The sequence below is a fragment of the Bactrocera dorsalis genome, chromosome 4, assembly GCF_023373825.1.
Source record: "Bactrocera dorsalis isolate Fly_Bdor chromosome 4, ASM2337382v1, whole genome shotgun sequence".
In the NCBI taxonomy this organism is placed as follows: domain Eukaryota; kingdom Metazoa; phylum Arthropoda; class Insecta; order Diptera; family Tephritidae; genus Bactrocera; species Bactrocera dorsalis.
The window spans coordinates 18,897,986-18,919,862 of NC_064306.1; the positions used below are offsets into that span (position 1 = coordinate 18,897,986).

The 21,877-nt window shown below is 36.2% G+C and overlaps 3 protein-coding genes across 4 annotated transcripts in view; all 3 read left to right on the forward strand.

The window, feature by feature from the left end:
* LOC105226359 (ceramide synthase 6) overlaps nucleotides 1–278 on the forward strand; it is a 76,371-nt gene extending 76,093 nt beyond the window's left edge. The window contains exon 7 of the mRNA XM_049454683.1: nucleotides 29–278. Coding sequence (XP_049310640.1) covers nucleotides 29–151 — 123 coding nt within the window. The 3' untranslated portion in view covers nucleotides 152–278. The remainder of the gene's footprint in view (nucleotides 1–28) is intronic.
* LOC125778137 (uncharacterized) overlaps nucleotides 1–21,877 on the forward strand; it is a 598,414-nt gene that overhangs the window by 340,348 nt on the left and 236,189 nt on the right. The window lies entirely within an intron of this gene.
* Nucleotides 5,891–8,822, forward strand: LOC125778135 (uncharacterized). Of its 2 annotated transcripts, XM_049454669.1 has the most exons (4): nucleotides 5,891–6,274; nucleotides 6,348–7,610; nucleotides 7,672–8,335; nucleotides 8,397–8,822. In XM_049454669.1, exons 2-4 carry the CDS (start codon nucleotides 7,137–7,139, stop codon nucleotides 8,510–8,512), a joined length of 1,254 nt encoding a protein of 417 aa, XP_049310626.1. In that variant the 5' UTR covers nucleotides 5,891–6,274; nucleotides 6,348–7,136; the 3' UTR covers nucleotides 8,513–8,822. The 2 variants fall into 2 exon arrangements, with proteins under 2 accessions (XP_049310626.1, XP_049310625.1); XM_049454668.1 differs by having other exon boundaries at nucleotides 5,891–7,610.

Genomic DNA, 21,877 nt, shown 5'->3' on the forward strand with positions numbered 1-21,877 from the left:
TATTGTATATATTTTTGAATATTTTTAGATGTCAGGAGATATTCGATCGAGTGATAGTGAAGACGTGTCTGATAGCTCTGAAAACGCAAATATTCCCAATGGAATTGAGGAGCATACCAAAGAAGTTAGCAGTATGAATCGGTCGCGTTAATTATAAAAGAGAAATAATATTTTATTCACATTTGTATAAATGTAAATAAATAGCAAGTTTGATTATTTAATCAAGAAAACCAAAAAAGGTTATGTAATAAAAGTGATCATAGAAAAATTTACACAAATTTACAAAATGATTTAAACCATTATATCGTCATATACAACGTATGCAGAAACCTAATACTGATCTTGAAATTTAACATCAATGTTTAAGAGTTATGTTTAGAGCAGAAGTACTGTTCTTAGTAATGGTTATTTAATATACATTATAGTGCTCTTATAGTTGTTGTTCATCTACAAGTAAGTGAGGTTTTTAAAATTTCAAAAATAATCAATAAAGGTATATTAAAGTCATTTCAAATAAGGCCAATATCGGAAAATATATAAAACTAAAGCAACTGTCCAAGCGTTGTAATTAAAGTGGTGCTAATGTAAGTGTACAAGTTTTTCTTTCCGCGGAAAAGTGAGTAAAAATAACATCGAAATTCGTTTAGAATAAAAATTATAAAAAATTAAAAAAAAAAAACTGTTGGCTGCAACTTAAAAGATGAAGTAGTTTAAAAGTAAAAAAAAAGTTCAGTCAAAATATCTGTCTGTACATGTTTTTTTTATTCACTGTATATAATAATAATATTTATTTAATAAACAGTATACATACCTATGTATGTGAAAAAAATTCATAAATAAAAAAAACTAATTGTTTTTCATAACTGCTAACTATTACTAGCTAGCAAAGTTTATGCTGGAAAAGCATTTCTTAACCCAAAAAACCAGCAGAAAAGAGCACATGTTGAGAGCGTAAAAAGCTGAGATAGCAGCTAGTTTCTGCTAGTGAAATTTCTACCTGCAAAAAATAATAAGTTCCATATAAAGAAATAGTACTGAGTATTTTCATATTTTTGAATTGTGAAATGTAAAATTTTATTGATTAATTTTTAAGTGTTAATATGAGTGAATGTGATTTCTGCTGGTTTTTCGTTATTTCGCTCTTTGTGCAGTACTAGTAGTTAATATATGTACAAAGCTTATATTTCAAATCATAAGATAGTGTTCAAAATTCATGTAAAAATCATTTGACTCATCTAGCCATCCTGGCCCCCCTAGGCAAATATTAGCCTAGCAGTCGCTGTAGTTGCTGCAGCGTGGCATCAACACTGCTGAGGCCAGTGGAGCGGTGGTATGACGACCGTGGCTGTCGACGCCGTGATGATGCTTCATTTCGCCTCGATATGGTTGGAGGAGGGGCTATTAGCCTTCTTTGCCGACCCGGACGGCTGGTCTGCTGCGATCTGCCCGCGGAGCGTTGACGCATGGCGGCCCGTTTTGGGGTGCGATGCAGCATAGTGTGGTGTGGCCGGTTGCACAGTTGGCAGAGGGTGACTGACATACACTCCTGTGTGTGGTGTGCCGTCGCCAAACAATTGAGGCAGTGTCCGTGAGCCAGAGCAACCTTTTGGCGTTGTAAGGGCTGCATGCCACGGAAAATGCTGTAATGCTGTAGCCGATGAGAGCTTCGACACAGGGGACATCGGCTGCGCGGAGGCTCCGCGGCTGGTGCTGAGGAGGGTGGTAGTGGTCGCGTACCACTACGAGGAGCGGTTGCAGGAGGCCTTGCCGCTGGGCTTCGTGGCGCTGAAGCTGCCCCAGGGCGTGGCACAGTAATGGTGGACCTCACTGTTGGCATTGGCACGTTGGGCATATCTACATCCATATTGATCTGTATAAAGAAGTTATTATAATTACAAATTTGTTGCATGCAAATTTAAATGACGATTGTGCCACGGTATGTGGCAAGAATGGGTCGTCATGTAGATCGGGCATTGCGGTTAGATTCGTTAGTAGTTTCGAATAGGTTTTATTTGCGGGTTCATCGATTAATTATTTGATTTTAATTTTGTTTGCGGGATTATCGATTAATTATTTGATTTTTAAATTTTGTTTGCGGGATTATTGGCGGTTTTTTCATTATATGCGATTTCGTTACTATATGGCAGAAAACATAGTTTCACGAACGGTCTTGTTAACATACCGCTTTGAGTGCGGAGATCAACAACTCGCACATGACCGTCAGAACCGTAGTGTAGTTTTTCTATGCGACCAAGCCGCCATTCGGTAGGGGGTAGACAGTCATCTTGGATGATAACACAATCTCAAAGCTTTGACGCCTTTTCTGGACTCTTCCACCTGTACCTTTTATGAAGATCGTTTATATAGTCTTCCTTCCATCGGCGGCTGAAATCGTGATGGAGAATTTTTATTCTCTCCCATTGATTTAATAAGGATAGCGACCCCACGCCTGGCTCAGGTGTGGCCAGAATGGGTGCTCCTTTGAGAAAATGCCCTGGTGTTAGGGCTGTGAAGTCAGAGGGATCTTGCGAGAGGGTTGTGAGTGGCCGTGAATTGAGAACGGCTTCAATTCGCACTAACAGTGTGGTAAACTGTTCAAAATTAAATTTGTAGTTTCCAGCTACTTTTTTGAAGTGGGATTTAAAGCTTTTTACTGCTGATTCCCGTATTTTACCACTTCATATTTACAAATGAGAGCAACGTATTTTCCCACATCATGTTTACAAATGAGAGCGCACGCATATATGGGAAGTTGCACTGTGGGTAATAACTGTAAAATTGCCTTACAATTTTACACTACAGTATTTCGGCCTGGCAACCCTGCGGTGTGACATTGCGCTCTCGTAAGATTCATTTGGTCATATGTGTTTGAAGAAACAGTGGTTCATAAACTGAAGTTATTATTGAAATTACTTTTTATAAGGAAGTTTAAAGAAATAACCTCGTTTGAAGCTTTTTGCTTCGAAAATTATATATAAAATAAGAAGTAGGTTATCTGATTTAAATTTTGGTACTTGGTACAATAATGCGTGGCGCTATAGCAAATGAGATTAAACCAAATTTATATATTTTAAATGCTGATATAAAGACATATTAAAAAAATGATTACTAAAATCAAATATTTATTATACTTTTTGTTATTTGTCTTACATTTTATAAATTTATAGTAGTTACAAAGAAACTTAAAATTGTTAAGCAATTTTACAGTTATTACCCACAGTGCAACTTCCCATATATGCGTGCGCTCTCATTTGTAAACATGGTGTGGGAAAATATGTTGCTCTCATTTGTAAATATGGAGTGGTAAAATACGTTGCTCTCACTTCCCTCTTCATGTTTGCCCGCGATGATCCCCTCACCAAGCCCTCAAAATGTGCACTCGTGTCCGCACGGGCAAAATGCCACTGAGGGCTATTATGCCCATCCCTGGCGTTTGTATTCTATTTGTGTGCTTAGCCACTCTCAATCAATAATGCCATACCGCGCAAATACATTTTCATTTGATGATTTCTTATATTTTTGAAAATATGTGCTCCCTTTCTATAGCGCATATTATTATTTTAATACATTTCCAGAGGCAACTTAGATTTTTAAAATTTAACAAAACAATTGTAGAAAAAAACCTCTTGATAAAACAACTAAACTGAAAATATCACAAATCATATATTTATATAAGCATTTTCATTAAATGAAACTGCAATATGTTTAAACACAATATATAAATATAATGGTCACAAGTATCTTTTCTTTTTTATATATGCAGATATGCATATGTACGTATAAAAGCCCACAATTTCAGAAAAGTTTGCCCAATTGTAACTAAAATGAATTTTTACAACTGGCATCACCACAATTAACTGATCTATCACATGTACAGTGGTGTGAACAAAATAGGAACAACTATAGGTTTTGTGAAGTTTTAAAATGTTGCTGTTTTCTTATTAAATAAAATTGTTTTTAGATACAAGTATAACTTATATATTTTTTCCTAACAGTGATTAGAATTTCCCACCATGCAAAGGTAAATAAAAACAAATTTTAATGCGAAACTGTAAACCCTGCAAATTATGTTTACCTCTTTTTGTTCACACAACTGTATAATTCCGATATGAAGTAAACTTCCGCTCTTTAATTTGTGTACAATGTCAATATTGCCGCAATCACTCTGCGATGAACATTAAGTTACGGAGGAATTTACAGTACTTGTCCAATAAATTACGAACGAGAGCAAAAAAAAGAAAAAAAATATATATATATATGGCGACAAAATATTGAATATGATTTAATACAAAAATATAATAATTTAAGTTTAATGTATATAGCATATAAAAACTAATTTTTTTCTAAAATAAGCCAAAATTTATGTTTTTATTAATGATTAAAGTTAGAACTATTTTTTTCTTCGTTCGTAATTTATTGGACAAGTACTGTAATTGATTTTTTCGCAACTTGTTATGCCCTTCTCTCCGTTAACTGATATTCCCCTCATCTAGCCCCCGTGCGCACTTTGCTAACTTTGCGGGCTAAAAATGTGCCCATCCCTGTCATAAACCACCCATGTGAGGGGTAAATTGCCAGTTAATACCTTGGGGAGCATACCTTTGTACAATCTCTGGTGAGACTTGTTTGATAAAATCCACAAATTCCTTTTCAGTGGCTCTTTGGGCTCCAATGAATGTTTTACCATTAACGCTCATCAGTTTTGATGGAAAGCCGCGTCGTCCGACGAAGCGAGCGAATGCCGCGAAAAAAGCCTCCTTTGTCAGATTCGTACACAGCTCGAGGTGCACTGCTTTTGTCGTAAAACAGACAAAGACAGCCACATAGCCTTTCATTAGAGTGGGGGACCTTAGCATGGACGCCTTTATCTGAAAAGGCCCAGCAAAGTCGACACCTGTAACTGTGAAAGGCAGAGCGAAGTTGCAGCGTTCCGGTGGAAGTGCTGCCATAATCTGTGTTCGCAATTTCTTCTTGTGCATAGTGCAGATCTTGCACATGAAAATGCATTTCTTTATTTGGGGCTTAAGACGGGTAATATAGAACTCCTGGGCGATGTTCAGCGTGAAGCATGAGTAAGTGGATATAATTGAGGAGTAATGTGGCAAGTTGGGCTTTCTCTGCTATAATTAGAGGATGGCGTTCATTGTACATCAGGCTTGAGTTAGCAAGCCTACCATTGGCACGAAACAGACCTTTCGTGTCCAAGAATGGGTTAAGAACAAAGATTGAACACCTTTTATCAATGGGTTTCGATTCTCTTAATAGTGAGATATCAGTGAGAAGTAGCGCATTTGAGTGGATGCGATTAGTGTGACCTTTGCCTTTTGGAGTTCTAGGTGCGTCAATGTATAGCATTGGTTAGATTCTGGGTGAATTCCCTTAATTTTATTTTTGAGTCGCTCTACGAACTTTGGCATGTAGGCGATAACTCGAAGGGCACGAGGGAACGATGAAAATCGCTCAAGGATGTCATTATCATCCCATGTTGCGTGAAAGCAGTCGATTTTTCGACTTTCTGGGGCAATTTATTGCGCATGGACGATTTTCGCCAAGAATCGGGAGATTCTGTCAACCATCGGGGGCCATTCCACCAGAGGGTGGTCAATTAGATTAAACTGCTCTATTAATTTAATTGATTAATTATGATAATCGAACATTTCATAATAATTATTCGATTAGGATTAAATTTTGTGTTCGATTAATGAGGATTTATTTCGTTTTCAAACTTAATCCTAGGATTAATCAAATTAATCAAAATTTCAATTTGATTAAAGTTTCTGATTAATTGCGATTAACGAGGATTAATAACAAATTTTAAATATTTCAATATTAATTAAAATTAAAAAATTTTACATTTTTGTGTTTTTTTATAAATTCATCCAAAAAAAATTATATATTGATAATTGATAAAACATATTGGCGACTTGTTTTTATTGTTTTTGTTCTTATTTACAAGAGCGAAAAAAACAATTGTTGTTGGTTAATGCATATATTGATGAATGATAAGACATATTGGCAACTTGTTTTTATTGTTTTTGTTCTTATTTACAAGAGCGAAAAAAAAAATTGTTGTTGGTTAATGCATTCATTCACTATTGCTTACACGTGGTATTAAGTTTGTGCAAATAAGTCAGTTTTGCTAATTGTAGGTGCCGTCCTAGTGTTAATTGTAATAAAGTTAAAGTAGAATTAAAACTTTAAAGTGTAACATGTATCTAAAAGTGAAAATTATAATTTATATTTATATATTGACGTCTAATATTTGGAAAAAGTGGTAAATCTCAATCATTTTTGTGCCCGCGTTGCAGTGTTGTTTTTGTATTATTTATAGAACTTGTGTTTTTCAGTTAATATGGCTGGAGAACAAGATTTACTCGAGGAAAGCGAAACTGACTTCTCTGCTGACGACGATATAGCCGATCCCACATTCACCATCCCAAAAGCCTCAAAAAGGAAAGGGAGTTTACTTTGTGAGGTTGCAATTAAGGAGCGGCGTTTGGATTCCAACTGGTCTTCAAAAATAATTTTTAAGGCTGATTTCTATACCGATTTCGTGAAAGTATGTTTATGTCAGGGTTGCCAAAAAACAACAAACACTTGGAGTTAGTCATTGTGTTTGGTTGTTGAAGTATTTGTGTTCAATTTTGTGTTCTCGATCCTGCTATTATGTGTATGGTTGATATTTAGCTACCGTGTAGTAAAGTTACTGTTTTGTCGTTGGTTTTTCCATAGTGATATGTATGTATGTTCATTCACATGCTATTTTGAAAATATACTCGTATAAAAAATAAATAAATATATTAACAGCTTTCATCAGATGATAAGGAGACAACTATTGCAAAATGCGTTGAGTGCGGACGTAATATTAGAGGCTACGCAGGGGTTTCTTCCAACTTTGTCACGCATTTAAAATTAAAACATGCTGACGCTTACAAAAAATATAAAAATATGAAATTAGGTAATTTTGGTTCACTGCAAGAATGCGTCAATGGCAAAATTTTACATTGGATTGTGGATGCTGCTATGCCTGTTTTTGTCGTTGACAGACAGTCCTTCGTCTCCATATTTGAGGGTACTGGACTGAAAATAATGAGCAGGCAAACCGCGAAAAAAAGTTGGAAGATTCTCACCAAAACATGTTGGCAAAAATAAAAGATGAAATTTCTTCTGCTGAATATTTTTGTACAACTGCTGATATTTGGTCAGGGAATAATCGTAGTTTTTTTGGTTACACTTGCCATTGGCTGACCCAAGATTTTCAAAGACAATCAGTGGCATTGGCTTGTAGGAGGTTCAAGGGTGCTCATACGGCAGACAAAGTTGGACAGATGATCGCGGAACTTAACAATTTCTTTGACCTTGATAACAAAAACATTGTTATGACCATTACCGACAATGGGTCAAATTTTATTAAAGCTTTTAAAGACCATGGAGTTGACAATTTCCACCAGGAAGAAGACGACAGCGATGACGAACTGTCTTTCCGCGAAAATGAGTTTTTATTGCCAAAACACCATCGATGCTCTAGCCATACGCTGAATTTGCTTGCAACGACCGATTTTTTGAAAATTTTGAAAGCAGATCTGGCTGTTTACGAAAAACACAAAATGGTTAAGTTAATTATTCGTTTAAGACTTGAACACAAAATAACCAAAATAATATTTTTTTCAGATTTTTGAAAAATGTAATAGCCTTTGGAAGAAGTGCAACTGGCCAAAGTCATCAGAAGTTATTGTCGCTTATTTAGGATCAAACTTGGTTGTGCCCGTTGTGACAAGGTGGAACTCTTTGTATGATGCCGTTACAAAAATAATACATCATAAGAGTAGGCTTAATATTTTGTGCGAACAATTAAGTTTGGCACCTTTTTCATTAAGTGACGTTCAATATTTGGAGTCATACAAGTTGCTGATGACTCCGATTGCACAGGCGTTAGACTTTCTTCAGGGGGAACAAAATGTGAAATTTGAACTCCTTTTACCTGTACTCATTACATTAAGCAACAAATTGCAAAAGCTGAGTAAAAAGGAATTTCACCTAAGCTCAGTCGCTGCAAAAATTAATCTGGCCCTGTGGAGCCGATTTGAAATTTTTTTTACTTTATCCCCTGAAGCAAATATTGCAATCACAGCTGCTGTATTGACTCCAGAAGTTAAAATGAAGTGGCTGCCTTTTCTGGAAAGATCCACAACTGGCATAAACAAGGAAATAGTATCCAGAAGGGTAATTCAAGAAATATGTAGATTCGCGGAATCATCAAATCTCGCTATTCAAAATAATTTGAAAAGTAATGATTTGAAACACAGTTCGAGCTTTTTCGATTTTGATGATGATGGTAAAATCTAGTACATGTTTTGGAATATTTTTTTTTTATATATAATTACATAATTTTTTAGATGATAGAGCAAAGGAAACCAATAATATGGAAACAGACCAAATTGATGTAGAACGCGTGGTTTCCGATCAATTTTACGCGTACGTCAGTGATGTTTCTATTTCAATACACCTCTAACTTCATCAGCACCGGTAGAAAGACTGTTCTCCTTTGCCGGAATAGTAAATACACCACGCCGTGGATCTTTGAAAGGCAATTTCTTCGAAAAGTTGGTCTTACTCAAAGCCAATGTAAAATTTAATAATTAATTGTTATTATTATTGTTTTTATTTACTAAGTTTATGTATATTAAATGTTGAAATATTTAAAATTTGTTATTAATCCTCGTTAATCGCAATTAATCAGAAATTGTAATCAAATTGAAATTTTGATTAATTTGATTAATCCTAGGATTAAATTTGAAAACGAAATAAATCCTCATTAATCCTCATTAATCGAACACAAAATTTAATCCTAATCGATTAATTATTATAAAAATGTTCGATTATCATAATTAATCAATTATTACAAAAATAACAAAAAATTTAATTTGATTATCAATGATTAAGATTAATAATCATTATTTAACAGGTCTGGTGGTGGCAAGGTGCAACGGCTTGCACCCTCTTGTACCTAAATCGGCAGGATTGTCAGCACTAGCTACGTGTCGCCAAGTGACTGACCCCACTAGGTCAAGTATTTGTGACATACGATTAGATATGTAAGTTTTCCATGCATGTGGTGGTTTTTCCAACCAGGCTAGAACTATTTCAGAATCGGACCAGAGATGCAATCTGTATTTCTTCATGTTTAAGTGGGTCTGCACCATGGAAACCAATTTTGCGAGTAGTAGGGCGCCATAGAGCTCAAGTCGAGGTAGACTTAGCGTTTTTAGAGGAGCCACCTTAGCCTTAGCTACTAATAAGTGGCTTGTGGTCGCGTTATCGCTTTGTGTGCGCACATATATAGTGGCACAGTATGCCTTCTCAGAGGCGTCACAGAAGCCGTGTAATTCGACTTTGTGTTCGGGGGAGTAGTTTACCCACCGTGGGATTTGTATCTGTGAGATATCGTTTAGATTGCTCGAGAACTGTGACCACTTTTCTAAACGAAGTGGTTTTACTTGTTCGTCCCAATCGGTCCCATCTAGCCATAATTCCTGTATCAGGACTTTAACTTGTATCATAATTGGCGAAAGCCATCCTGTGGGGTCGAAAAGTTTTGCCACAGAGGATAGAATTTTGCGTTTTGTAATGGCGGATAATGCAGATATTGACTCGGTAGTGTATGAAAACTGGTCAGATATCGCATTCCATTGAATCCCCAGAGTCTTTGTTGTACTTTCCTTTTCGAATTTAAGGAAATTAGTATCCAACAAGTTTTCTTTCGGTATATGTTTTACTATATCGGAATGATTAGCAGTAATCGTTTTCAGTGGAAACCCTGCGGTTTTGAGGGCTCTTATAACCTGTGATAGGGATTCGTATGCTTGTGGAAGACTGTGACTTCCAGACAAAATGTCGTTAACATACGTTTGCGTTTTTAACACCTGGGTTGCCAGAGGAAATTCTGACGTGGTGTTTTCTGCCAATTCGTGCAGTGTTCGAATGGCTAAGTATGGAGCACAATTGACGCCAAAGTAACTGTTTTTAACTTAAAGTCGCGTAGTGGACTAGTGGGCGATTTTCTGAAAATAATTCGTTGAAAACCTTGATCGTCTTTATGTACGACTATTTGTCTATACATTTTTTCGACGTCCCCGTTGAATACGTTCTTGAAGATACGCCAATTTATGATAAGCAGCATTAGGTCTGGCTGAAGGGTGGGTCCCGTAAATAAAATGTCATTTAGGGAATTTCCCGAACTAGTGGATTTCGACGCATTGAAAACAACTCTTACCTTTGTGGTTTTTTTTGTCTGGTCTTACAACTGCATGATAGGGCAAATAAAACGAGTAGTATTTACTTTGTATGATTTTTTCGCCAACGGTGACTTCCTCCATATGGTCTAAATGGAGGTATTCTTCTACGACCCTGTCATATTCTGCTTTCAGCCGCCTTTTTTGTAGGTTTTTTTTCCATACTTAAAAACTGTTGGATAGCAGAGGTGCGAGAATGACCTAAGGCGAGTGTGCGGGGAAATTCTGGCTTTCGTGGTAGTCGTACGACGTACCGGCCATCTTCTGATCGAGTAGTTGTGGTTTTATAAAAATCCTCACAATACCGATCTTCAGGAGTTGTGATTGATACGGGGGGGAGTTCCTCTAACTCCCAAAACTTTCTTAATTGCGAATTGAGGTATTCGTTAGAGATTTCCTCAACCTGAGTTGTCATCGTGGCAACTGGTTCCGCAATTAGTCCACTTAGGACCCATCCGAAAATGGTATTTTGCGCCAGAAGTGTTTTTGTAATTTTCTCGATACCTTCGAGTATTATCTGTGTGGGGGTGTTACAATTAGGGTCTGCTAACTTAAGGTGTGAAACCTTTTGCCAATGCTTGCTATTTATATAATAGCTTGGGAGCATGTTTGTTAATTGCGGTAAGACAATAGCTTCTGCTTGAATGCGCTTATCCGCTTGGGGGGAAATTAGGGTAATGGGGCAGATTTTATTGGAGTTTTGAACTACTCTTCTGCCCATTCCCGTAATTACAAAATTGGCTAATTTTGTAGGCAGTTGTAGCCTATTTTATGCCCTAGCCCAATAAATGATCGTTGTGATCCTTGGTCTACATATTAAGGCCTACTGCTTTAGGTAGTAGTACTCTACTGTTGTTGTCACTATGTAGCGTTTGGGTTTTTAACGCCTTTGAACAGCATGGTGCTTCTTGGCTGTTTTCTGAATTTGTTGTTGCAACTAAACCTGTTGCTCTTTTTATGTTTGCGCTGTTTGGGAGTGAGCTGGAAAATTTGGTAATGTGTAACATCGAATGATGTCGTTTATGGCAATAAACGCAATTAAATTTGCTTTCACAATCTTTAAGCATGTGTGCATGTGATAAGCAGTTTGTGGAAAGTCTTTTTGACTTTACGTAATTGTTTCGGTCAACTACGAGTATATTTAATTTCTTAAATTTCTGGCAAGATTTCAGTTTATGTCCCCCTGTGCACAGTTCGCATGACGTTTGTTTGTATTGTTCAGATGTGAACGTTTGATTTTTGAAGAAGCTTCTATTTGAATTGTTGTTGCTACTGGCTTGGGATCTTTGGAAGCTTCTATTAAAGTCATGGGAAATACATTTTATTTATTTATTTTTTTATCAACTCTTTCTGCGATTTCATACCGGGTAGTTAGGAAATCTTTCATTTGCTGCCACGTGGGGCATTTTTTCTTGATAAAAGAGATTGTTCCCATAGCAATAACGATTTTTCTGATAATGCGGCGTTGCATATATTTACCAGAATTGCGTCCCAATTGCCTGTGGGAACGTTTTGTGTGGCTAAAACCGACAAATAGTTGGAAACAGTGGATTGAAGTTTCATATATTCTTCACTTGTTTCCTTTTGAATTTTGGGCAAGTTCATCAATATCGTTATTTGCTTATCTACCAGTATTCGTTCGTTTTCGTACCTTGATCTCAAAGCTTCCCAGGCCATATGGAAATTGTCGCCATTTAATGCGAACTGTTTTACGATGACGCCTGCTTGACCTTTTGTTTTGTATCTGAGGTGATACAACTTTTGAGCATTTATAGTTTCGGATGGTTTATGTAAACAGCTGTGAACATGTCCCGGAAGGACGGCCATTGTTCATAACCACCATGGAAAATTTCAGTGTCGCATACCCGAACTTGCCTCTTGATTTTGAATTTGTGGCAGCTCTACTCTCGGAGGTGGAGTAGGTACAACTGCTTTAATTAATTTTAGCTGATCTGCGATCATAATTTTTGTGTCTTCATACTGGTCTAAGCAGTTTTCAAATTTGGCGTAAACAGAATATTTAAAGTTTTCTGGTAGATCTGAATCGTCAGTATCTACAATTGCGTCATATGCAGTCTGGAGACGTGTCCAAAAATTTTCAATTGTTTGGCCTTTTATTTCTAGTGCCGATTCAGAATTTTCTTGAATCGGCGAAGAAGCAAATCGATTGCAATATTTTATTAGACAACCACTCTCAGAAATGAATTTAGAGTATGATATGTCCTTCTCCCTTTTCTGTTTCGTAGCACCTTGCTTCGAGCGTGTAGCTTCTGCAGGTGTACATGGGCCTTTTTCGTCAGAAATCATCTTTGGAACCTTTAGCAGCTGAGTTGACTTGAGTTCTTTTGAGTCTGAGCTCATTTAAATGATGAAAAGAATAATCAAAATGTTTCAGTAAAACCTGAATAATAGAAGTAAGTATAAATGGTTTCGTATAATATATGTATAAAATGTCGCAAGAAGACTCTTTTGTAAGTAGAGCTGCAAAGAAAAACCTGTAATTTTTTTTGTTTTTTTTTTAATATCCTGAAATTACATACTTGTTTTGTATTACAAGGTTGATTTCGTATATGTATGGTTGGACGAGAACTCTTTATGTAAATAAGAGTTTTGAATTAAATTAATAAACAAAAACGCTTTTAATTGCTGTATGCTTACGAGTATGTATACCGAAAACTCTTTTAAGTTAAATAAGAGTTGTTTTTCCGAGTATTCAATTTAATTTCGCTTTAATTGTTCCAAACTATTTTTCATTGACCGCAAAACTTTTTGTATATACAGTGGCAGACAAAAGTCTACATACACCCCCTGTTTTCTTCGATGTGAGAGTACAAAAAGTTTTTAGAAAAATGTATTTATACAGTTTTATTCTAACATTTATTATAATAGCAATTAACTAAAAAAATCCATTATTTAACATAAAACAACAAATTTATGATAGAAAAACTCAAAAATTGCTTTGACAAAAGTCTACATACAGTTCAAATCTCATACTTTGTACATTATTATATTAACAGTAAGGTAACGTTAGCCTTTTTCTTTTATTTCAATATGTTTACTGTTTGATATTTATTGAATTTAGTTGTGGTTTAAACACTTCAATAGCTATAATGGCTCCGTGAAATGAAATATCAATTGATGTAAGAAATTTGGTGATAAAAGAAAGAAAAGAAAAAAAATCATATGGTGAAATTTCTAAAATTTTAAACTTGAGTCGAGCAACAGTACAGACAATTCTAAAAAACTTTAAAAATAATGGTTCCAACGAAAATAAACCGCGCAGTGGACCCCCAAAAAAACAATCTCGTAGATACGTCAGCCTGATTCTCAACGAAGTAGACCAAAACCAAAAGTAAATGCTCCAAATATAGCCGAACGCATGGCGAGTACGTCACAAATGAGTATCCAACCAAGAACAATAAAAAAAAACTCTAAACGATAACGGATTCCACAGTAGAACACCACGGAAGAAACCTTTTATTTCTGAAAAAATCGGAAAATTCGTTAAAGTTGCCAAAAAAACACAAAGAAAAGGAAATGGATTTTTGGAAAGTTTCATTTACAGATGATTCTAAATTCACTCTTTTTGGTAGTGATGAAAGTGCTAAAATTTGATGGAAAACTAACGCCACGCTTGAACCGAAGAACGTAGTATCAATTGTGAAGCTCGGTGGCGGCAGCGTAATGGTTTGGGGAGCTGTTGCGGCCTCTGGAGTTAGAAATTCGGACTTTATTGAAGGTGAAATGGACGGTTATAAGTATAAGTCTCTGTTGGAACATAATTCGAAGCCTTTGGTGGATAATTTAGGGCTCGGTTCCAGTTGGATATTTCAACAAGATAACGATCCGATGCATGCGGCGCAAATTGTTAAGGACTGGTTGCTTTATTATACTCCAAGTCAATTAAATACACCACCTCAAACTCCAAATATGAATATTATTGAACATGTCTGGGAGATTTTGGAGCGTAGAATTAGAAAGAACCAAATTTCTAGCTCTGCTCTACTCTAAGAGCGCATATTGGGACCTTGGAACTTTTGTACTCTCACATCGAAGAAAACAGGGGGTGTAGGTAGACTTTTGTCCGCCACTGTATGTCCGTAAGTCTTATAGGGTATACCTTTTTATTTTATTTTGTTTATTATGTGAAAATGAGAGCTCGTTTTAGAGATCACTGCACTTTGTACATATGCATGTATGTACATATGTATGTATTACGCTTTGATTTGTTTTACACAATCCTGCTTGTTTTGTTGATCAAAACCCAAGGTGTATTGTAGGATATATGCATATGGACTTTGTAAACGCAATCCTGCTTGGTTTTGTTTGCCAAAATCCAAGGGGTACTGCGGGATATATGCCAATGTGGACTTTGAAGGACAATGCTTATTTACATATGGGACTAAACACGACTTGTACACATATTTAATAAAATTTCCGCCAGTATTAACTTTTGTTTTTTATTTATTTTTTTTTTTATGCTTTAATTTAGAAATTTTTTTTATGTTATTTAAGTTGTACCCGATTTAAATGGGGTATATTTTTTCCCAGTAAGGAGAAACCGCGAAAAGAAAATTAGAAGAATAATTTCCACAACTTCAATAGTTTGTGGATATGTATGAATGTAAATGTATAAGCAAATGTATATATATTTATGTGTTATTCGTATAAATTTTGTTATATATTAAGAAGCAAATTATACTCTTGTCTGCCCACTGTAGCGTTCTTAGAGCTACTCCACACCAGCCAGTAAGCGTGGGAATAGTCCGCGTCAGCATGGGACAACATCCGTAAGGACTGAAGGATTAATTGGCGCCCAACGCAGTTAGAATAAAGACTACTGAGGACTACAACTACTACTCCAAGGAATCAGAATGATCTTTAATATTTTCATGTATGTACTCAGTGATCGAGATAAAAGAAAACAGAAAAAGAAGAAATAAAGTTATAAATAGAATTGATTGATGCTAATCTTATTAAAGTTAATAGAAAACAGCACATAGCGCTAAACTAGTGAAATTTCCCATTAGGAAATTATCGATATAATAAAAAAGGAAAGAATTAATAAAGTTATAAATAGAATTTATTGAAGATAAATTTAAAAAAAAAAATTGCGCATAGCGCTATAAAGTGTAAGTAAATTTTTTAATGTGGCCGTAGAGCTAAATAGTCTAAGATCCCACTATAGTACGGCCATCACCCATCGTGCTACGGGATGAAAATAATTTTTATATAAAATTGATTACATTAAAATATTAATTTCGAAGAGGTTGGCTGGAAATTGTAATGCTAAGTGTAATTAATTAATAATAAAAAAAGCGATTTTTTTTAACATTACACCCACTCTCTTACGCAATAAGCTGTAGATTAATCGAAAGTATATAGCTTATAGAATATGCAAACACTGGGTTGTCCTCTTTTTCCCGGTGCAATTATTAGGTAGGCAGGTACATACAGGTAACTTAAAAATAGTGATTTGCATCTATCCACTTACGCAATGAACCTTATACCGAAATAAAGATAATTTTATTGCGAGTATAATGATATAAGGTTGGATGCGAAAAATTGGTGCTGAATCCCGGTTGTCGGTTGCGGCTAAATACGTGTGAAAGAGAGGTCCGAGAGACGTATTCAGTGCCATTTATTATAAATACAATAACGTTGTGATTAAAAAATATGTTTAATTAATTTACATTATTCAAAATCTGATTCATGGGAAGAAAAACTGGCATCTTCAAATTCTGAACATTCGTCGTTACTACTTTCTTTTTCTGTTATTTCAGCAATATCTTGTACTGTCGAAGGCGTTTGGTCCCCAATGAATCCTGTTGATTTTAGATAATCATCAACAAACCAACCGCAGGTTTCAGGCTGTAGTTTAACACATTCCGGATCCGTTGCATGCAGCCACATAGAATTGACAAAAATTGTTCTTAAAATTTTTTGCTGCAGCACGGTGGTATAGTATTTGAGTCAAAACTTTTAATTTTTTTTTTAAGAATTTTTCGCTGTCTTCTTTTGAAGAATAACTTTTCACAAAAATTCGATATCTTGCTTCATTTACCCTATTACAGTTTTTTATACCATACACATTCAGCCCTATCACGCAATCGAATACGAATGTCCGCTACGAATACGAACAATTTGCTATCATTGAATTCATGTGAATTCGAAACTTTTGTTGCCAGACTTAATTTTGAATTTTCACATTTCGAAATCAGCTGTGTAGAAGAAAAAATAAAAATTAGGATTAATAAAAGTGGAAACGTTTATATTCAAATTGATTTACGAACAAAAAATATGTATTCGCTAACGTTTTCATTTATGTTGCTTGAGGAAGAACGTGAGAGAAGTCGGCCTGATATAAAAATTCACCGAAAATCACTGAGGGACAGGAGTAACCCTTTCGATGTGGACGAAACAATGTACAGTTCATAAATCCATAAAAATTCATTGTTAAATTTTATTAAAATTATTTTTCTAAAACAGGTTTATTAAAAACTATCGCTTAAATAAGGCGGCCTTTACGTATGTCCTCGATTTTCTAGAGAGGAATGCAAGTTCTACGGTTTTTAGCTGAAGGAGGCTATCAGCATGGAGTGGGTAAAGACTTCGATATTCCAATGGCTCAGTCAACATTTTGTTGCATCTTAAAAGAAGTATTGGGATTGCTTCAGTCTCATTTGTGCCCTCAGTGGATAAACCTCGATTTAAGTGATGTTGAAAAAAGGGAAGCGAAAAAGGATTTTTTTCAGAAATACGGATTTCCAGGCGCGATTTTATGTGTAGACGGGACACATATTAAAATCGTTGCCCCAACTAAAGATAAGTTTCTCTATTATAACCGCAAAGGATACTTTAGTATCAATGCCATGATTGTAAGTTTGGTGACAAATTTGAATTTCAAACATCTTAATCATTGTTTTGCAGATATGTGACAATAAGAAGAAAATACGTTATGTGAATGTTCAGTTTCCTGGCGGCAATCATGACTCTCACATATGGAAATTTATTTCTCCGTTAGCACAAACCTGTCGTACAAAAATTCCGCTAAACTTAAAAATTTTCCGTTCCGAGTGAATTCAGTGAACGCAACTCTACGAATTTCGAACTTACTTTCGGAACTGTTCGAATTGCATGATAGCAGTTTCGTAACTTTCCCGAAAAAACACTCTACGATGGATTGCGTGATTGGGCTGATTAACTGTGAACTCTTGAACTGTGCCCATTTTTCCGTTAATAAAAAGATCAGCTTCATCTGTCAATGATGAAAAAACTGTCTGGTACTTTTCGTTTTTGGAAAATAATTTATATGGTTTAAATTTTCCTTTGTTGTAGAATGCAGCCGTATAATCACATCCTGTAAATGCATGGAACGCTGGAAGACTTAGGCATAACTTGGATCCCAACTTCAACGCTAATTCAGTGCAATTAATGCACTCAAAATGATATTATTTTTATTTTTTGTCGCAGAATTGGCTAGCCAAATTTCAGAATGCTGAATTTTGTGAATATTTCCCAGCAAAATAACCAGAACATCGGTATCAGAGGCCTTAATTAAAATTTTCGATTCTGGTGGCGCTTTATATGCATGAAAAATAATCCTCGTATCCGCTTCTTCATAATGACATACGTAATCAACTTCTTCACTTTTTTATGGAATTTTGATGGACTTCCTAAGAGAAACACTGGTGGTCAAGAGTCAAAAAATAAGGAATTTTTTTTTCTTGAGCATTTACTTGAGAACTGGAAACGGACTAATGGAAGTCTGGGTTTAATATAAACCGAAAAAGAATTTTCCTCACACCTAAGGGCTCCCACGTCGATAAGTTGTGTTATGACTGGTTCGCTGTAGCAAGAAGCAAAAAAATTCCTCTTTCAGGTCCAATAATAAAATCCAAGGCCAATGAAATAGCAGAACACATATGTAATTAGGATACACAACATTTTGCGCCTCAGATGGATGGCTTCAGAAGTGGCGAACTAGGCAAAACGTCGCAATTAAATGCATATCGGGTGAAGCTGCTGATGTTACTCCAAAAGATGTAAAGCAATTTCTTCTTTGCTGAGTCAGTACAGACCTGAAGATGTGTACAACACCGATGAAAGTGGTATCTTTTTTCGAGCCATGCCTGACAAAACGTTGTTACTGGTGGTAAATTGTCGAAGGAAAGACTTACCATTTTGTTTTGCGTCAATATGATTAAACAAAAAGAAATGCGATTGAAAATCGAACAAAAATTCATGGATGACAACAGAAATCATGATAGAGTGGTTACGACAACTTGACACAAAAATGAAATCTTGCAACAGGAATATTCTTTTATTTTTAGATAATGCTGCCTCTCATCCCAGAGATATCTGCCTGACAAACATAACTTTAGAGTTTCTACCTCCTAATACAACATCCATACGCCAGCCCTTGGATCAGGGCATAATACAAAATACATATAGAAACTTCATTATAATAGTTATTCTATCAAATGTGGATACAGCTAAATCCACATCAGAATTATCAAAAAAAAAAACAATAAATAAATATACTTGATGCTCTGGTTTTGTTAAAGTTTATTGGGACAAAATTAAGCATCAAACATAGAAAACTGTTTCCCAAAATCTGGATTTATACAAATGACGATTTTCCATTAGGAACGCTCTTTAATTTAAATAATATTCATAACGTTGCATACACAGAAAATTACAGTATTGAAATTGATTTTGAAGGCGTTCCGAATACTGGGGAGGATTTAAATGATTCTGATGAAGAGGTAGCTGTGGAAAACACGGATCTAATTAATAATTATCATGAAGCATTCAAACAAATTTCTCGCTTGAAAACGTTTGCTAAAAGTGATGTTGTTGCATATCAACAACTAACATCTTTAGAGATTCGTCTTGTGGAAAATGAGAAAAAATGGAAGCAAACCAACCTGAAGCAATTAACAATCCTCCAATTTTTTCAGCAACAAAACTAATTTTAAATTTTGTGTATGTACTAATATCTAGTACTAATTTCATTTAAGTTTATGATTTATGAATCTGAATTTCTTATACATGAATATTTTACTTTAATAATAACAATTTATTACAAAATGTTTTGAAATGTATTAACATATTTATTTCCTTAGTGGAGGGAACATTCTACATATTTGGTTTGGTTTGCTCTGCTAATGTACAGGAATAAGGAATTTTTTTCTTGAGCAATTACTTGAGAGCTGGATACGCACCTTAAATGCTGGGAAACTGACTAATAGCCCTGACAGACGACAGCGCTAATATGCATTAACGAGCTTAATTTACATTTATTTGCGCATTTGACCCATGTTAATGCAAGTTTGTAATGCACAAGAATTTCGTGCATTTGGTTGAATTTACTAAATTTGTGTAGGCAAACTGCTCAAAAATGGCCGATCTTGGCTATTTATTGACAGATGTCGCACTTTTGCTATCCATTTTTCCAATATTCTTAACTTTTTTGCACACTTTTTCCGCATTACAATCAATTATTGCTATTTATTTCACTCTATTATCTTTTAACGTAGATAATAATAATAATTTTTTCGTTAAATTTATATTGATTTTCCAAAATTCATTTTTATTTCACTTTTTTTTTTAATAAAGAAACAAATTTCACTATCAGCTGTCTAAATGCACAAGCCTGCCGTCTGTCACCATAAAATTTCAATTCGCATTAGCGTTGCTTAAGGCGCATTAATTTTGCTCGTCTGTCAGGGCTATAAGTCGCTGAGAGCAAACAAATATAAAACGTGTATGTGGTTTGTAATTAAAGGTTGGTACGCAGCTCTCAAGTAATTGCTCAAGAACAAAAATACATTATTTCTCAAGTAATTTTGATAGCTGGTTACGCATTGTGAATGATCCACATTAGAAGAGCAAGAGAGAATAAACAAACTTTGTGCGTATGTATGTATGTGTATGGTAACACAAATATTTTCATTGAGATTTAAGGAATGTTGTTGATGATTGGTTGGTTTTATACAACATTTCAAAATGGAACATACTTTATAATAATGATTTCAACTAATTTAGGATGAATTTGACGATTACTTCGAATTTCCTTCAAGAAACAATTGTTGATTTGATGTTTCTTCCCAAAACCAGGTTTGCCATATTCACATTTTATTGAAAAAAAGTATTAAAAATTAGTACTAGATTTCTTGAGAGCTGCGTACTAGCACAAGTAAGTTTATCCCTCGATATCACCTCTCTTCGCGTCGGTGACACTCTGTTATCGTCGTGGAGAGAGTGTGCGGGGGTTCTGTTAGGTGCGTTCTTTCCTAGGTCGGAGGTGCAGGAACCTCAAGCACAAAAGGTGCCTGTCCCTCCATTAGATGATGGGGAGTTGGGGTACGCCTTTGGCCTGGTTTGGTCTAAACGGTCCCCAGGTTTTGATGGTTTGTACGCAGAGATGTGTAAAAGCTTATGGAAGTTCATTCCGGAATACCTGAAGGCCATTTATAATAAGTGCGTCTGGGAGGGATACTTTCCACGCGAGTGGAAAAGTGCTAGGGTTGTTCCTCTCCTGAAGTCCCCTGATAAGGTCAGGAGCGATCCTCAGTCTTATCGGGGCATCAGTCTCCTTCCAGTACTTGGAAAAGTGCTGGAAAGGGTCATGGTGGAACGGCTTCAGGAGCTAACGCGGGGTATGTGGTCGGATAGGCAGTTTGTGTTCAGGAAATGACGCAGTATAGAGGATGCGTGGTTTTTTGTACAGAATGTCGTTAGGGAGAACGTCAACAAGTATGTCCTTGGCATATTTGTTGCCTTAAAGGGGGCATTTGACTGCCTAAGCTGGGATCGAGTGGTGCAACGGCTGGAGGTGCTTGGCTGTCTGGAAGTTACTCTTTGGCAGAGTTATTTTTCGGACAGAAAGGCCTTTCTTGTCGGCATGAATGGGAGTGTGGAGATTGGAGTTGTTCCAGGCTGCCCGCAGGGTTCCATCTGTGGTCCATATATTGGGAACCTTATGATGGACACTCCGCTTGGGCAGCTTGAGCCACTCTGTAAATGTTGCGCGTATGCGGACGACCTTCTTCTTATGGTTGAAGGTCGCTCGAGGGCGGAATTAGAACGGGCGGGAGGAGATCTCTTAGAGATCGTTAATTCTTGGGATTTAGGTGTGGGGGTTGACATATCGATGGACAAAACGGTGGCAATGCTGCTGAAAGGTAGATTGTCACCGGTTCGTCCACCGATTGTCCGTGTGAACGGGGTCAGCATCAGATATGTGACGCAAGTCAAATATCTGGGGTTGACCATAAGCGAAAGGATGTGTTTTACTCCACACATGGCGAATGTGAAGGAGCGACTACAGGCAACCGTAGTCAAAATACGACGTATTTTGAGGAGCGATTGGGGTCTCGGACGTCGTGCTGTCCGCATCATAAGTATATCGTGGCTTGTTTGTGGCCTGTGCCACATATGGAGCCCCTGTATGGTGGGAGGCAGCCACGACTGTCTTGGGGTCTCAAAAACTAATCTCAATACAGCGTTGTATGATGCTTGCTTGCCTGTATGTCGCACCGTCTCAACGGATGCGATGCAGGTGTTATTGGGTACACCCC